This window comes from Drosophila rhopaloa, unplaced genomic scaffold (genome assembly GCF_018152115.1).
Source record: "Drosophila rhopaloa isolate 14029-0021.01 unplaced genomic scaffold, ASM1815211v1 contig_47, whole genome shotgun sequence".
Lineage (NCBI taxonomy): Eukaryota > Metazoa > Arthropoda > Insecta > Diptera > Drosophilidae > Drosophila > Drosophila rhopaloa.
This window is the reverse complement of record NW_025335142.1, coordinates 3,845,498-3,863,472: the sequence shown is the minus strand read 5'-3', so window position 1 is coordinate 3,863,472 and position 17,975 is coordinate 3,845,498. Positions and strand designations below refer to the sequence as shown.

The 17,975-nt window shown below is 38.0% G+C and overlaps 1 protein-coding gene across 2 annotated transcripts in view; it reads left to right on the top strand.

Moving 5' to 3' along the window:
* LOC108050671 (putative transcription factor SOX-15) overlaps positions 1-17,975 on the top strand; it is a 31,938-nt gene that overhangs the window by 11,941 nt on the left and 2,022 nt on the right. For both annotated transcript variants that reach the window (XM_017132452.2, XM_017132450.2), the window contains exons 4-6: positions 2,286-2,352; positions 2,412-2,539; positions 5,142-5,236. In XM_017132452.2, the coding sequence (XP_016987941.1) occupies positions 2,286-2,352; positions 2,412-2,539; positions 5,142-5,236 (290 nt within the window). The remainder of the gene's footprint in view (positions 1-2,285; positions 2,353-2,411; positions 2,540-5,141; positions 5,237-17,975) is intronic.

Below are 17,975 nucleotides of genomic sequence, written 5' to 3'. Positions count from 1 at the left end.
AAGCCAGATTTTAACTGGTCAAGGAGAGGGTACGGAAAAGGGAGAAAACTCCCAACACTCCACGAAATACCGATAAATTGCTGGGCAAACAAGTTAATCTCTGACCGCGTTATGAGTGGGCCCCAAAATGAGAGCCCACCAGAACAGAAGCGAAGTAATCCCATAAGTAGCCCGATTGTCCGAATGAGTGGAAAGTGTAACTGCAGACTCAAGTTGAAAAAAAAATAAATGCCAACAAAAACTGTTAACTGCAACTGGTGCTGGTCAAATATTTGATCTGTGGGTTAGGCGAACGTGCAACGTTTCCAGGCCGGAAAAACTTGTTAATTGTACCAGAAAGAGTCTCGGAAATATCTCGCAACTGCCAAGTGCCTGACTTGTTTTTCGTATCAATTATTAAGCCGGTCAACCAGCCGGAGAGGAGGAAATTCTCGGGCTGCGTTTGGAGTGACTGGTGTTTGGCCAAGGGGCGCCAACGACATAGACATTGGGCAAACATAGACATTGTCATTGTCATCCTTTTGTGGGTCTAGTTTATTCAACTGCTCAACTTGTATCTGCGAGTATGCCCCCCATTTCCATCGGCTGCTGTCTTGTTTATTATTATGTCCAGGGTGCCTTTCCCTTCCACCTTTCTTCCCACATCCACATCCACATTGCGATCCATTCTCTCGAAGGTGTCGTCCCCAGAAGGAGAGTTGCTCATTTGATGGCCAGTTGGGCCCTTGGCTCTGTCAATGTATCTATAAATTAGTATTTTACCATTATGAGTGGGTGCAAGTGGGAGTGGAAGTGAACATGGGAGGTGGAGGCTCCTTTTGAGCTTTTGTATTGGCCTTATTGTTATAGTTTTCGTTGCCTGTGTGGGCCTCAGTCCGAGTCTGGCTGTGACACTCGATTCGTTGCCTCCTTGGCCAAGAAGAGACTTCCAGTTGGCCCTGTCATCGTTGTCTGTCACAACAATGCCTCCGGTGTGTGTGCGACTTTCTTTGTGGCCCAGTGTGTATGTGACATTATTCTGGCTTTGTGTCCGCATGACAAGCCACTAAAATTACACGTTATAACTAATTAGCGACTTGCCCCCACACACACACACACACTCAAACTACAAGCAATTCATCAACTAATTCACTTACAATATGTCAACATTTTCTTCGGTTTTCTTTGCTGATTAGGGAATTACAATTGTTTGCTTGAGGCGCTGTTCATGAAAGATCATTACAAAAATTTTAGGAAAAAGTTCTCACCAAATCATGATTCTCTTAGAATATTTAAGCACCCCCTTTTTCATCTTATCTTAAAGTTTTCGTACCCTATCTTACTTAATTCGAACTTCACGTTCTCAAAGTTTCTTTAACTAAATGCAATTTTGAAATTTGAATAATAATAATCGATATAATATATATAATTTATTTTATTATCTCAGAGATTTGAGATCTTTATTATTAGACAAAATAAATAAAAGGAGGAAAACAATCAATATTCTGAATAAAATCAAGAATGTCATCCAGGGGCATAATTTCCTTTAATTAATAACTGCAAAGCTTAATCAAGAAGCCGACATAATTTTCTATGAATTCTACCAAAATGGTTAAGCTGCTCAGCCAACCGAATCCAGTTTCATCTTTAAGCAAACTCCCCAACTGGATGAAAGGTCCTTATTATTGTCAAATTCCCTCCTTGACACCACTTCCCCTCTTCAGACGTCATATGACACATGTCATTATAACGTTTTACATTAACTTAAAAACATTTGCAATTTCCAAACACACAATGGACGAACCAGAGCCAGAATGGATGTCCTGGCTCCCCGAAAGCAACCCCATGTGCCACTTATAGGATGTGTCCTTACGCTTGTGTACCGTTCGGTATCTGTGTGGCACGTGTATCTGTGTGGAAACACATCCTGGCCTACGCCCTCAAGAACGACGTTCCTCCTGTGACCCCTACCTACCCAAATTGCAAACCCAAAACCACCTGCTGGGGTTAGCACAGAACTGGATCGACGAAAGGGGGAACCCCAAACAATGGCGGGGCAGAAAGAGACGGATAGTGACTGGGGAGAGTGAGACAGGAGACAACCACTGACAACGACATTGTTTGCTGTTATCCTTCTTGCACAGACAAGACGACAAGTTTTTGGGGTATTGGGTGGGGTGACCCGGCATTATGCTTATGTGCGACAGCTTCTCCTGAGTGCACTCCAATTGTTGCAGCCAGATTTGGACAAGAGCCTCGAGAGCAAATGTATCTAATGTATTAACGAGAATTATTCCGATTTCCAGGTGCCGAGTGGAAGTTGCTCACGGAGGAGGAGAAACGTCCGTTCATCGATGAGGCCAAACGTTTGAGGTGAGTTCGAAACTGGGGTATTTTCCAGGATTACCTATTGAAGGATAATATTTCCACAGGGCCATGCACATGAAGGAGCACCCAGACTATAAGTACCGACCGCGACGAAAGCCAAAAGCCCTAAGACGCGATGGCTATCCCTATCCAATGCCATATCCATCTGTGCCCGTGGAAGCGTTAAGAGCGGGTAAGTCCTTTATATAAAAATTATACTGTTATTTGAAAAAATTTAAATTATACTTCAAATGTTTTTCCTATGTTGTAACATTTTTAACATATTTGAAATTTAAATTTATTTTTGAAAGCGGAAAAACAATTTTCAAAATAAAGAACACCTCTTTCTTTTAAAACTTATTTTAAGAATTAAGCCAAGAACATAATCGGACTTAGAGTGTTGACTATACAACTTGCTGAATAATATTTCAAAAACGCATATCCAACCTATTAGGTCGTATCCAAAATATATAAAATTAAACCAACTTTCAAACACACAAACATCTTTGAGGAACAACATTTCAGAGGTGAAGTAATCCGAAATTGACTTAATTCAAAGGCAAAGTTCCCATTAAAACCCTTGAAAGACCCTAAAGCAAAGCACTAGGAAAAACAATAATTGAGTTTTATGGAAACAAGCGGCAGAAACTCAAGACAAATGCAAATTTGACACGACATAACCAGGATTTGGGGGTATGGGGTTGACGGTTACCAACAGCCTATGCCAAAACTATCCCCCACTCACGTCCTGCAATCTTTTATAACCGCAATATGGCACCACCCATCTGGCTGACAAACTGTGAAGTCATCATCCTGGCTTAGCAACTCATTCGAGTGACAGGAGAGGATCGGGGGAACGAAAGCCAGCTAGACAGACAGACAGGGAAGAGCCATCAGACATGAGCCATAAGCAGGAGCATAAGTTTCCATTCATGATTTTCTATGGCCATGAAACGGGGAGTGGAAGTGGGTGGTTGTATGTAGTTTTTGCCGCTGGTTGGAGGTTTTAAATTAGCATTTGTCACGTTTTTTGTCTTTCACCCCGACCGGTTGTTATCCCGGTCGTGAGCCTGGGCCCTCAATTTAACGCAAGTTTTCTCGGTTTAAGTTAGTCCCATGTCCTTCTCCTTCTCCATACCCATTCCCTTCACGGACCTGGATGATTTATGCCCAGCGGAAATGATAATAAAAATGCTAGGAAATGCGTAATAAATAAACCGAATTAGTCTATTTAGTTGGCTCGTGGCTTCCCCATCAGTGCACTCTATGAAAAGAAAGGGATTTGGGAAAGCAGAAAGTGCAGCCAACTGTGGAATTACTTAAGCATAAGTGTATGACAAAGATTTAATGGAGAACTTTGCCAAAGGATTAATGTAAGCTGCATTTGAAATATATTGAATAAATCCAATCATTTTTACTTCAAAGCTAAACTTTCTTAAAAAAATATTCTCATAAAATGAACTCTACTCCACTTAGAGTATTTCTCAAAAATTCCCAAACTGGGCTTCCGTTTGTTTACTGCAACCGGTCATTACAAAAAGATCCACAACAATGGATCAACTACCTAATCCGCTATTATCATAATAACAATGATGATGGCATCCGAAACCGTCGCTACTTGAAATCGCCAAAGAGTTGAAGAGAAAGAAATCTTTCAGATAAATACATTGTATTTTTCGGTTGATGGAAACTTTGTTGTCTAAGCAATTTTAATTGCTCGGTGGTAGATCCCGATTCGGTTGGACTCTCAATCAAATTCATAGCGCCATTAATGAAATAAATGCTGAAGTCTTTGAATAAGCGGCGCCTGTAATTATCAACTTGGCCACAAAAGGCCAGAAGAGCAGATGGACGACTACCGTTTAGGGCAATTGATAATGGCTTCCAGGCATCCAACAGATCCGTAGATACTCTCTCTTCGGATCTGACACACTCATTTCCAAGTAAAATAGCTGATTCAGCGCCCAATTAAATGGCGATGGCGACCCCGAAAGAAAAATTATTATTTAAACGAAATGAAAGAGTTGGCCGAACAAAGAACGCAAATATTTCGAGTGGCAATTATTTTAAACACACACCAAAGCAACTTTAAACTGAGCCGAAACGAAGCTGCAATTCAAGCCCAAAGATGCACAGTGGTTAAAACTCACTTTTGCACCGTGGTTAAAACTTACTTTCGGAACTGTATTCAAATGAGATATATATCTTTAAGACATGTTATAAATACATTTTCTTAACTTCGTCAAGCTTTGCTAAAAATATTAAGCCGTCTGTTACCTTTTGTAAGCTAGTTACTATTATTATATTTATTTTAAGATTACGGGAAAAAAAAAAGCTGGTCAAAGTAAATGTTTTTGTGGATTTTGATTTTGAAATTTGTTCATTTATTCCAATAAACTAATTTTTCATTTTTAACCCAATTTCAAATAATTTGTATTTCACGAAGTAAATTTAAATTTAAGGTAGAGTATTCCTTTAGCTTTACTTTAAGTAAATAATTAATATGTTTTCAAAAATTTGTTCAAAGGTATTTTTGTCAAAACAAATTCTTAAAACTTCAAATGCTTAAAAATATATTTCAAAGTTTTAAAGCTATTACATATTCAATTAGGAATTTAAAATAGGAACTTAACTAGTTATCGTATTTTATAATGAGATGAATCCATAATGCTGCATTCAGACCAATGTGACTTCATCTCTGTGATAATTGTAGTAAACTCTTTTTCCTTAACCCCACTGAAAACTGAAAAATGAAAACTGAACTCATCTCCCGTTGTTGTTCGCTTCACTTGCAGGCATTACGCCCGGTTACTTTGCGCCCGGTCCCACAGCGGCTGCCTATCACCTGGGCAGCCATCTCGGCCAGACATCGACGCCGACCACGACGCAGGTGAGTTTCGCTTCCCAGTACCCCTTCCACCTTGCAACCCCCCTCCCTAGTCCCTGCCCCACGGGGCTCAAGTGCCACCACGTCCATCAAAGGGGCTGAACGGTAGCGGAGACCAATTACAGACATATATAGTGTGTGCACATGGGCGGAGGTTACTGCGGGGTAGCCTTAATAACATAATTACAAACTCCTACGGCAGACGCCCACTTTAAAAGGCGGAAAACATGCCGTCCGTTGCACTGAGAAAAACTAAGATCACTAAGGACCCCTGATATCCTTAGGTCAATCAGGAAACCATGTTAATCCTTTGGAAGTTTATTTTTATTCTATTTAATTTTAACTTGCTAGTTTCATTTTATTATTCTTAGAATTCGGGGTTGAATTAAAATGAGTAATGGTAAAAAAGTTTCAAATCGTGGACTGTAAGATACGAAGTGGATTACTTTCAATATCACTATTGTTTTTATACCCGTTACTCGTAGAGTAAAAGGGTATATTGTATTCGTGCAAAAGTATGTAACAGCTAGAAGGAAGCGTTTCCGACCCTATAAAGTATATATATTCTTGATCAGGGTCACTAGCCGAGTCGATATAGCCATGTCCGTCTGTCCGTCTGTCCGTCTGTCTGTCCGTCTGTCTGTCCGTATGAACGCTGAGATCTCGGAAACTATAAAAGCTAGAAGATTGGCATTTTGCATGCAGATTCTAGGAGTTCCTACGCAGCGCAAGTTTATTAGTGCTATTATTTAACTTCTTTTTTAAAAACGAATATGTTTAGAAATATATATATAAAAAGTATTTTTTTTTCCGTGTCCCCGTGACTAAGCAGGCGAAAAAGCGGGAGATCCTGGCCCAATTGAGTTTTCTGACATGTCATGCCAAAGGATTTGGCCGGCAAGTTGTCATTACATGTTTAGCGGTTCCGAGGAGTGGGGTTCCCCTTATTTTTCGGGCAGATCGAGTTGATAAACAAGGGCAGGCGGACACACAAAAACAAACAAACAGAGACGGACAGGTGGGATGGCTGATCGGAAAAGGAAATGTCCTCAAAGTGGAACAGCTGCCCTAGGAAAGCTGCAAGGATTCCCGAGAACGACCAAGAAATAGCCAAAGTTCGGACCTTTGTTCCTCCATCAGGTGGTCAGCTACCCATGCCCAACTTCAATTGATTAACAAAGCCCATTAAAAGCCGTGACTCTCGGTTCCCGACCATTGTCCATTCTGTTCAGGGGCATGTAATTCTCTGGACGATGCCTATTCCACTCCGTGATTGATGTGGCGTTGCAGATGAGATGCGGGTGTTGAAGGCCTGGCATTAACATTTGCCGGATAATAACACACCTCGCTCCTCGGCCTTAATAATAGACTAAGTTTAAGCCAAACAAAATCTCGATTGAGTGATGGAATGGAGGAGCGTTGGGGCCTACAAGAAAATTGCATAGTGGGCGGTATCAAAAACCTCTGACACGGCAAATTGCTGACAGCATTCCTAATCATATTCCATTCCTAATCATATTCCATGGGCTTGTGGTATTCTAGCACTCATCATTGAATACTTCTTAGATTGAATTTTGGTAATTCTCTATTATTACTGTAAAGTATGTTAAACACAAAAATGGAAAAAAATGGTTGTTAACCAAAATCTGAACTCTATTTGTATTTCATCCCATTAGTTTCCAAAAAATACTAGATATTTGTATAAAAAAACAAGAGAGAACGCTATAGTCGAGTGCCTCGACTATTAGATACCCGTTACTCAGCTAAACAACTTAATATGTATATGCTTACATACATACACACATACGCCATTGTTTGACTCAGACCTCCAATTTGGCTAACTTGATTTGGTTTGCATAGTTCTTGGGATATAGTTCGGTATTGACAAATGAAAACCATCGAATTTCCTTTAATAGAAATCCTTATCGAGAATTAACGTTGACTCTGTTGAGCACCTTGGCCAGCTGTTCCAAAGTCATCCGTTAAATGGCGTCATGAATGGCGGAAATGTAGGTACTAGCCAGGCTTAAGCGTTTAATGGGTTTTTGGGCGTTAGAGTGGGCGTGGCAAACTTTTATTAGGCGAATCGATAGGTATTGACGAAACAAATACATATCAATTAAAATTTTCATAATAGCATCAAGACTGTGGCCACAGCTTGTGGCTTATGGGCGTCAGAGGGGGCGTGGCACAATTTGAAACAAACTTGCGCTGCGTAGGAACTCCTCAAATCTACATGCAAAATGTCAATCTTCTAGCTTTTATAGTTTCCGAGATCTCAGCGTTCATACGGACAGACAGACGGACAGACGGACATGGCTAGATCGACTCGGCTAGTGATCCTGAACACTATGAGGACGAAATATGTAAGCATGGTAAATTTAGCCCAATCTCAAAATGTAAGCAAACTTAGGAGATATACATCCACAAGGCAATTGACCTCAAATAAAACCAAGCCGCTGCAAATATATATCAACTTCAGCATTCCGAAGTTTGATTCTATTCTTGTTGATACTTAAAGTGCCTTAAATGCGTTTACTTTTATCTGCTAAATCCCAATCAAGTGTGGCCTAAGTGGTTTCGAATATAAGTTCCTATAAACAAATTGATAAGAATTCTTTTCGGATTAGTCACTTGGCAAAATTCAAATCCAACAGTTCCAAATCACACTGTTTCGCTTTTTTTGCCACAGTCCAGCGATAACGCATGTAAGTTAATTTCCAGGATAATAAAAACCCAAAAAATAAGTTTTGAACGTTTGATTTATTCGGAGTTCAATTTGAGACTGATTTTATTCATTTAAAAATTCCCTGATCTAAGCTGTGGGTTGGGGCAGCGACGTCGACGTCGCGGAAGAGACCGCGGCGGTGGCCTAGTTCTGGTGGAGCGGCTGAAACTGCAAGGTTTGCAGAATCGGCATTTTGGTACTGCGCTGTGGCTGCTGACCGGATGCGTGTGTTTATGTTATTGAACTTGGGGGTTCTTGGCGTGTTTATGTTATTGAACTTTCGGGCTCTTGACCGTTGTATTGAAATGTTGCAATGTTGCCATCGACAATGTTGCAATATTTCTCGGAAAAAATGTAGAAATATTTCTGTGATTAACTCTCCCTCCTTAAAAACCTGCTTGTCCTCAAGAGGTGTTAGAAATAGGGAATATTATTAAATTCTGGTATTATTTTTTTAGGAATTGATATAATATTAGTTTTGTTGTTTAAAATTTGTGGAGGCGGTTCTTGAATATGTAGGATTACTTTTTCTTTTCTGTGAATACAGTTTTTTAATACGATCAATGCAAGAACAATGGCGCAAATTAATGTTACTGTGGTTATTCGGTTTATTGTAGAATCATTCTGTAAGGTTTGTAAGTGCTTTCTATTTTTGATATGTAGAGCTTCCAATGCTTCTAATGACAGAATTTGAATGCGTTGTGCTTGCAATGGGGTAATTTGAATTCGTGGGATTTCGGGTTTCATTATTACTTTTTCTTTGTTTGTAAAATTTTTTCCATTTATATTTATAGTTTCGTTTAAAAAGGTAACCATGAAAGTTCCTCTGAGTTGATGTGAAATATTGTTTGAAATTAGGCTGCCGTTAAAGTCATTTAAGAGTAGTATGCCATCGTCTATTTCCTCTATTGGTTCAATGTGGTCCGAGTTACTATAATCACACAGCGATTCCTTTCCCTGAGCTAGTTTTGAAATACATTTTGAATTACTTAAATTAACAATTTTTCCTTTTTTACAAATTTTAACATAGTTCGAAGTTTTACAATCATGGGGTAGGCCTAGTATTACATTGTTTGATATAAAAAGTTCTTTAGTTTCTAAATGTATTATTAATTGGTTTCTGATGACAGGCTTTAAAAGAAGATTTTCATAGTTAGTTGGTTCGAGTTCAGGTATTTTTATTAAGTAAATTATGGTTGTTTTATTATGTAAGACAGACACATCAACAAATTCCAGTGTTTCCTCAATTGAAAACGAGGTAATGTTATTTTTTTGAGATATTTTATTTATTTCGTTAAGTTCAGGTTCGTTTAATAAAAGAGTATTAATTACGTTAATTTTAGCCCATTGTATTGCAAATTTAATGTTTCCTATTTCTTCTTTCATAAGTCTAACTTGCGTTTGCAAGCTCGACGCAATATCATTATATGTCTCATTAAACAACGGTATTGTAGGGTTATGGGCCGATCACTCACGAACGGACTGATAACCCCAAGCGGACAACAGCTGTAAACGTTATAGGTAATCTTATTTATTATATTTTTGTTTTTTTTTTTTTGTTTTTTTTTGTTTCGGACTGACGTGGACAAAAATTTCCTAAGGAGTTTTCGGACTTAGTTACCTTTAATATTACTTTTATGAACTACCCTTCCTGCTTCTGTTAAAATAGTTGTATTCCTGTTTTCTTTGACAATTTCTTTTTTAAAACGTGGGGATAATTTAGAGCCTAGTCTGGTGTTTTGTTTTACAAATATTTCTTGTCCTGGTAGATATGATTTTATAGGTTTCCTTTCTTTGTTGTGGTTTTCTAAATCTATTAATTGCTTTTGTTTAAGTTTCTCTATGTTATCCTGCCTGCTTTTTTCATATTGTTCTGGGTCGGTATTAATATTTCTGCCAAAAAAAATTTCTAATGGTCTTTTCTTCGTTACTGAATGTATTGTGTAATTGTATTCGTAAATGGCTCTGTCTAATAATTCTTCAAAGGTGTTGTATATTTGTTTGGTTTTAAGGCATCTCATTATTTCCGAAAGGGTCGAATGAAATCGTTCAATCTGTCCGTTAACTGAACTTTTGTAGGGAGGAGCTTTAAAAATGGTTATATTTAATTGATCTCTCATCATAAAGGTAATAGATGCTGAATTAAAAGCTTTTTCATTATCCATTACTATAAATTTGGGTACTCCATAGTAGAATATTATTTCGTGTAACTGTTTTTTAATGTCTTCAGTGGATTTGGATTTTATAATTTTTGCCTGTGCTAATTTGGAAAATTTATCTATTGCGGTCAATACTAATTTCTTTTCTGTTGAAAATATGTCAATGTGGATTATGTGTCCAGGGTATTCAGGAATTGGGGTTTCTTTAATTTCTGGATTGGGGGGATGTCTATCATATTTGCCTTCTTTACATACCCTGCATTGTTTGACTAATGTTGTTATTTTTTGTTTCATTTTGGGGAAATAATATTTTTCTGCAAGTTGGTTTTTGTTTTCTTCTGCGTTTCTATGTGCTCTGTTATGTGTTTCTAATATTAATTCTTCCTGCTTAGTTTCTTCTGTCAAATCTTCTACTTTATTTTGTGTGAATCTGATTTTAATGGATCCGAAATGTTCCGGATAAATTCGCTGTATCTCTCCCATTATCTCTTCTGATGTGAAAATTCCATTTAGGATTGACGGATTTAAATGTTTTTTTAATATTTCAATAAGATCAATATTCTGAAAGTCTGGTCGAGTTATAACGTGTCTATGAAAGGTGGGGAACGGAATAGTAAATTTGTAGTCGGGCATTTATTGGTACTTCGACGCTGGGGATAAGGTTATGACCAGAGCTCTGCGCGCTGTGTTGTGATGCTGTTAATGAGTTAATTTGGTTGCTTATGGGGATCCTAGACAAAGCATCGGCCACTATGTTTTCCTTTCCGGGTTTATAAAGTAATTCTTTATTATATTCGTCAAGATATGATTTCCATCTCTTGATCGCTATCCCTCCCTTCCAATTACAATCGTGTGTAAGTGGTTCGTGGTCAGTATAGATTTTAACCTTGGTTCCACCGTAGAGATATCCTCTAAGTGTTTTTACTGCCCATGAAATGGCTAACATTTCTTTCTTTGCCGTTTCGTAGTTTTCTTCGGTTTGAGATAGTGTTCTAGATATGAAAGCTATAGGTCTGTCTTTTTGTGAAAGTACTGCTCCAATTGCGTGATCGGAGGCGTCTGTTGTCAATACAAATTCCTCGTTAAAATTTGGATATTGTAATATTACGTCTTCTGAAATTAGGGTGCTTTTTAATTTATTAAAGGCCTGAATGGCTTCATTGTTGAAGTGAATAGATTTCTTCGATGAAGCTTTCTTCGAAATTCTCCCATCCTCGCCTCTAAGTAATGTGGTGAGTGGTTTTGCTAGTGCAGCGTAGCCCATAATAAATCGTCGGTAATACCCTGACAGTCCAAGGAAAGATCTTAATTCCTTAACGTTTTTGGGAATGGGGTAGTTAGCGATGGCCTCTACCTTTGTTGGATTAGTTTCTATTCCCTTATCTGAAATTACAAATCCTAAAAATTCAACTTTATTTTTGAAAAATTCGCATTTATCCAATTGGCATTTTATGTTAGCATTATTTAAGGTTTCAAATATTGTATCTAAATTTTTTGAATGAGATTGTGCGTCTGGACTGAAGACAATTATGTCATCGATATAAATATAACAGATTTTCCCTATGTGTTCCCTAAGAATGTCGTCTAGGGCACGCTGAAAAATAGATGGTGCGTTTTTCAGTCCAAATGGAAGTCTTGTGAACTCAAATTTTCCGTTATTCACGGAGAAGGCTGTCTTTTCTATATCGCTTTCTTTTAAAAGAATTTGATGGAACCCACTTTTGAGATCTAACACAGAAAACATTTTATTATTTCCCAGTTGTGCAAGAACTGCATTTATGTCTGGTATCGGGTATCTGTCTGCTATTGTAACACTATTTAATTTTCTGTAATCTATTACCATTCTATATTTCTTTACATTGGAGGCATCTAATTTTTTTGGTACAATCCACACTGGTGAATTGTAAGGCGATCTAGAGGGTCGTATTATATTGGTGTCTAAAAGTTCTTTTATTTGTCGGTCAATTTCGTCTTTGAGTGCCATTGGATATTGATAAAATTTCGAGTAGACTGGTGTGTCAGTGTTTGTACGTATCTCAGCTTTCACGTTTGTTGTGTAAGTCAATTTTTCGTTTGGTTCTGCAAAAAGATTCGGATATTTCTGAATAAGTTGGTTAAGATCTGATTTTTGTGTCCCAGTAAGATGATCTGTCCGAGGAATAATTAAATTTACAGCTTTGAATTTTTTTCTTTAATATGGATTGTTTTTCCATTTTTTAAGTGCATAGATTTGGTATTAGTGTTAATTATTGCTCCTAAATTTTTTAAACTGTCGTTTCCCAGAATGGCATCAAATGTTTTTAAAGTCGGTAATAAAAAAAATTTAATTGTTGTATTAGGGTCGTTAAATAAATTGGCTGATTTGTGATGTGTAATTTTAATACTTCCGCCAACCGAGATGGCGTCAAACGGGGATTTATTTTCTATAGGATTTTTTACGAATTTTGGCAAGATGTAATTATTGTTTGAACCGGTATCAATTAATATTTTTAAAATTTCTCCACTCCTCAGTTTGCATTCAAAATATGGCAATGAGGAGTTTGTTAGTCTAAAAAATGAAGGTAGGTATAATCATATTGGTATTCTTGGTCGGCTTGGTTTATGGATTCAGAATATTCTGTTAGGGATTCGGGATATTCAGATTGTGATTCGTCCTGTGATTTTATGGTTTCGTTATATTCGTCAAGGGTTGGTGTTTCATCTTCCACTTCTGAAGAAGTGTGAGGGGCTGCTTGAATATTAAAATTTCTGGATTTTTTTACGGCTTCGTTTAGAGGCATTGGTGGTCTTTTACCGGCCTCGAAACGTATGGGTTTGTTCATATAATTGATATGTTTTGATTGCATGGTCCTGTCGATGTCCATGGGTTCTGGTCGTGGTTGTGGCTTTACAGCCAAAGGTCGAGTCGGAGGAAAGTTTCCTGAAGGTCGAACTGCAGTATATTGTGGGACTGGTGGAATTTGATTGTTATTGTAGAACTGGGGTCGTGGTTGATTAAACATATTATTATTTTGTCTAGGTGGAACTAGAGGATTTTGATACTGGTTATTAATGGGGAATGACCACTGTGGCCTGCTTGGCTGTGGTCTGGTTGGTTGTGAATGTGGTAAGTTTTGGGAAGGCACGTTTCTAAATCCGGATTGTTGCCCTCTATTAACTGCATGGTTTGCACGGAACGCTTGGTTCTCTAGCTTTAAACAAAGATGTAAAGCTGAAGGAAGATCGGTTGGTTCCTTCATACCGAGAAGACGAGATAAATCTCCGCGAAGTCCGCGCACAAAAGTGTCTAAGGCTTTGTCCCTATACATTTTCGTCATGAGTTGTTCGGCTTCCATTCCTAATTCCATACATCCAACCTTATTAAGAATAAGCGAAAGGTGTTTGTAGACTGACTGATGAAATTCCTCTACCGACTGGTGAGCACCCTGACATAGAGTTGTCATTTGGTATTCAAGAGTGCCTAAATCCCGCTTATCTGCGTAGTGCAAAGTTAGACATTTAGAAATGGCATTCCAGTTGAGTGGAGTATTATAAGATTCTAACGCAGTGTCTGCGTTTCCCGTGATTTTATTACGTATGGTATGTAGAATCCCAAAATACTTAGATGTGCCTACAGTGTGTTCATATGTTTTAAGAACTCTATCCACACCCTTTTTCCAAGAACTGAATTCTATTGGGTTGCCAGAAAATTCCCTTAAGCTTTTTACGATGTCTGGTACCCTATCCAAACCTTCGAGGTTAGCTCGATTTTCATAGGAAATTTCCTGATTTGGAATCTGTGCAAAATCGAATCCTGTGTTTTGAGCTTGTTGTAATAGGACCGGTAATTGTTCAGCAATTATTTGTCTGACTGCTTCTTGTAACTCTAATGCTGCCATATTGTCTCTGTGTTCCTGATGTAATTCCTGTCTATGAATTTGTCTTTGATTTTGAACTATGTTAGCTGGACGTTGTTCTACCTGATTTAAATTTTGAAGTTGTTCTGGCTGATGTTGAGGTTGTTCTTGAGGTTGTAAATCAATGACGGGTGGTCGTATAAGATTATGCCGATTGGCCATAGGAGATTTTTTTCATGGGTCTGTCTTACGATAAAAATGGTTGATAAGTATAATTCTTATAAATATTAAGTTTCAAAATTAATTATTATTTTTTTTATATGATAAGGAATGAATGTTTCATTTGCTTAAATTAATTTTGTAATTTAATTCGAATTTAAATAGTAGTAGAAATGTTTAATCAAATTTAAATCACTTAAATACTTTAAAATACTTTAATTCAATTGGTATTTAAAAATGGTTATTAATTAAAAATTTTATATGAATAAAATTTTAATAACTCAAAATAATTAAATTTAATTTTAAATTTTAGATTCACTTTAAATTTAAATGGAATTCAAATTTTAGAACTTTAACTTTAAAATTTTATTTTAAATTTTTAACTTTTGATTTTTATAAAAATTTTTTTTTTTAGTGTAGAGAATTTTTTGCTTTTATTTTGGTTTAACTTTTGGTTTGGTTGCCTTCACTTATTCACTATTCACTTAACTTATCATGATGTGGCTACACCTCCTGGTGATCCGGATGTCTTCCTTTTTGTTTCCTACTGGGGATCCTGCGATTCACACTTAGTAGAGGTTGTCCTGCGGGCGTACCTGACAGTACTTGTAGTCCACCGATGGATCAGTAAACTTGTTTTTCACCGACCGGTTACCGTCTTCAGCTTGCAAAATTAATTGCCAAGGAGTCTCTCTGATTTCAGGTTTTATGTTTGGGCCAACGGAGTCGCACAAAAATATTTTAATTATTTGCACTAAAAGGAACTTAATCGTTTTTCCTCGCGTTGGTCCCTGTTCGGGCGCCAGTTAATTTCCAGGATAATAAAAACCCAAAAAATAAGTTTTGAACGTTTGATTTATTCGGAGTTCAATTTGAGACTGATTTTATTCATTTAAAAATTCCCTGATCTAAGCTGTGGGTTGGGGCAGCGACGTCGACGTCGCGGAAGAGACCGCGGCGGTGGCCTAGTTCTGGTGGAGCGGCTGAAACTGCAAGGTTTGCAGAATCGGCATTTTGGTACTGCGCTGTGGCTGCTGACCGGATGCGTGTGTTTATGTTATTGAACTTGGGGGTTCTTGGCGTGTTTATGTTATTGAACTTTCGGGCTCTTGACCGACCGTTGTATTGAAATGTTGCAATGTTGCCATCGACAATGTTGCAAATATTATTGATGAAAAAATGTAGAAATATTTCTGTGATTAACTTGTATGTAAAGTAGGGCTTCTATCAACAAAATTCTAGTCCTCATTGTTTCCCCATCAAAAATCTGCTATTCAGTTCGTTTTGAAATTTCGGTTCGAGCAGTTAGAGTTATTCAAAATGGCAAAGTTGCCAATATATTTTTTTTGTTCCCTAATTTTACTGAATTTTCAAGGACAATTGGCTGAAACTCAGGATAACGCCACCGTGTGCGTCCTGCAAAATGCTCCCCTCCAATGTGGCACTTTTTGCTTGGCCGCCCTTAGACCGATATTCGATGTTATTCCTAAAAAGCCGGGGGGGAGGGGGAGGGGAGAAAAAAGGAGCAAGGCCTTACGAAGGTCCGTGAAAGAAGACTTAGACGCGTTCCAGGCCAAAATGGATACTCAACTAGAGAAGGTTCGTTCCGAAATGAATGGCCAACTTCAGGCGATTCTGAGCAAAATTGAAGGACTTCAAGCAGCCCCCCAGCAAACACATCCTACAAACAATTCGCCAGCTAACCCAATAGTAAAAGGGATCCCTGATAAAACCGCGATGAATCCCACAAGCAGAAACCAGACCATTCCACCCCAATTCGAGCTGATCGGTTCGAGGTTCTTTTACATAGAAAATAAAACTAAAGAAAGCTGGATTCACGCTGAATACAAATGTCGTGAGAAAGGTGGATACTTGGCGTCCATTAAAGACAAGGAGGAGTATGATGCCATTACAGCGAAACTCAAAAAAGATCACATTTATTTGCTTGGTACTAACGATCTCGTCAAAGAGGGCAATTACGTCTCCATTGCCTCTGGGAAGGAAGCAATGTATTTCAAATGGGCGAAGGAAAATCCCTCTGCGTTTGAAAGAAAGGACTTCGTTCATATACGTAACGGTTATATGTATAATGCTTATGATTTCTATACGGGTCATTTCATTTGCCAAGCAGACAGTGAAACTTAGATTAAATTAATAAGACCACAATGCCAATTTTAAACCATGTATTTAACTATGTTTTCATTAGTGGGTCAAAAGTCTTTAGATATTTCAATGTATAATGTCAAAAAATAATTGAATTTATATGAATGAAATGAATAATAAAAATGAATATGAAAACGCTGTATTTTAATAAAGAAAATAGTTGTTATTGTTGTATATTATATATACACAAAATGCAAGTCAATACATTATTATTACCTTGATTTCACCATTCTTAATATATAAACAAGAGAGAACGCTATAGTCGAGTGCCTCGACTATTAGATACCCGTTACTCAGCTAAACAACTTAATATGTATATGCTTACATACATACACACATACGCCATTGTTTGACTCAGACCTCCAATTTGGCTAACTTGATTTGATTTGCATAGTTCTTGGGATATAGTTCGGTATTGACAAATGAAAACCATCGAATTTCCTTTAATAGAAATCCTTATCGAGAATGACCGTTGACTCTGTTGAGCACCTTGGCCAGCTGTTCCAAAGTCATCCGTTAGATGGCGTCATGAAAGGCGGAAATGTAGGTACTAGCCAGGCTTAAGCGTTTAATGGGTTTTTGGGCGTTAGAGTGGGCGTGGCAAACTTTTATTAGGCCAATCGATAGGTATTGACGAAACAAATACATATCAATTAAAATTTTCATAATAGCATCAAGACTGTGGCCACAGCTTGTGGCTTGTGGGCGTCAGAGGGGGCGTGGCACCATTTTGAAACAAACTTGCGCTGCGTAGGAACTCCTCAAATCTACATGCAAAATGTCAATCTTCTAGCTTTTATAGTTTCCGAGATCTCAGCGTTCATACGGACAGACAGACGGACAGACAGACGGACAGACAGACGGACAGACGACTAGATCGACTCGGCTAGTGATCCTGAACAAGAATATACATACTTTATATACCCTTTTACTCTACGAGTAACGGGTATATATATTGTGAAATTAATATAGTGACTTGAAAAGAAACCCGTATTATTTGGACAATATTTAAACACAGTTCACAGGTAGCTCTAACGTTCTTCAACTAATTGAGCCCATCCACATGTCTTCTTAAAACAAATTGTTGACACAGCTGCCGTTGAATCCTTGACCAAACATTGTACTGTCATTTTCCTCCACCTGCTCTCCAAAGAACTTGGTTGCATAACCCACTCAGTCAACAAGGGGTTTTAAATCAATTAACTGCCACACGGATAAGTAACCGGAACCGAACCAAACAAGACAAACAAAATATCCACTCGCTAATGCGATGGATCAAAATATTTACGAATCCACACTAATTCCCAATTGGGTGCAAATCAAATCAAATTGTAATCCAAAACGCTCTCGGCACCAGAGACAAGAAAAACCAGAAGTTTGGGGAGGCCAGGATGACGCGGTGGATGGCTGTGATGATGATGTGTTAACAACATAATTATAGCCCAGAGCCAAGTGTTTCGTTCGGGGAAAAGGGGAGCGCAGTGCTCAGCACAACCCCTCGGCCAAAAGCAACCACTCAAAACAAAACGGAAATGAAGCAAAACAACCCTCTGAATCCGAATCTCCCCATCAACAACAAGACGAGCTGGCAACTGGTGTAGCAATGAAAAACGTATTGCAAATCAAATAAAATTAAA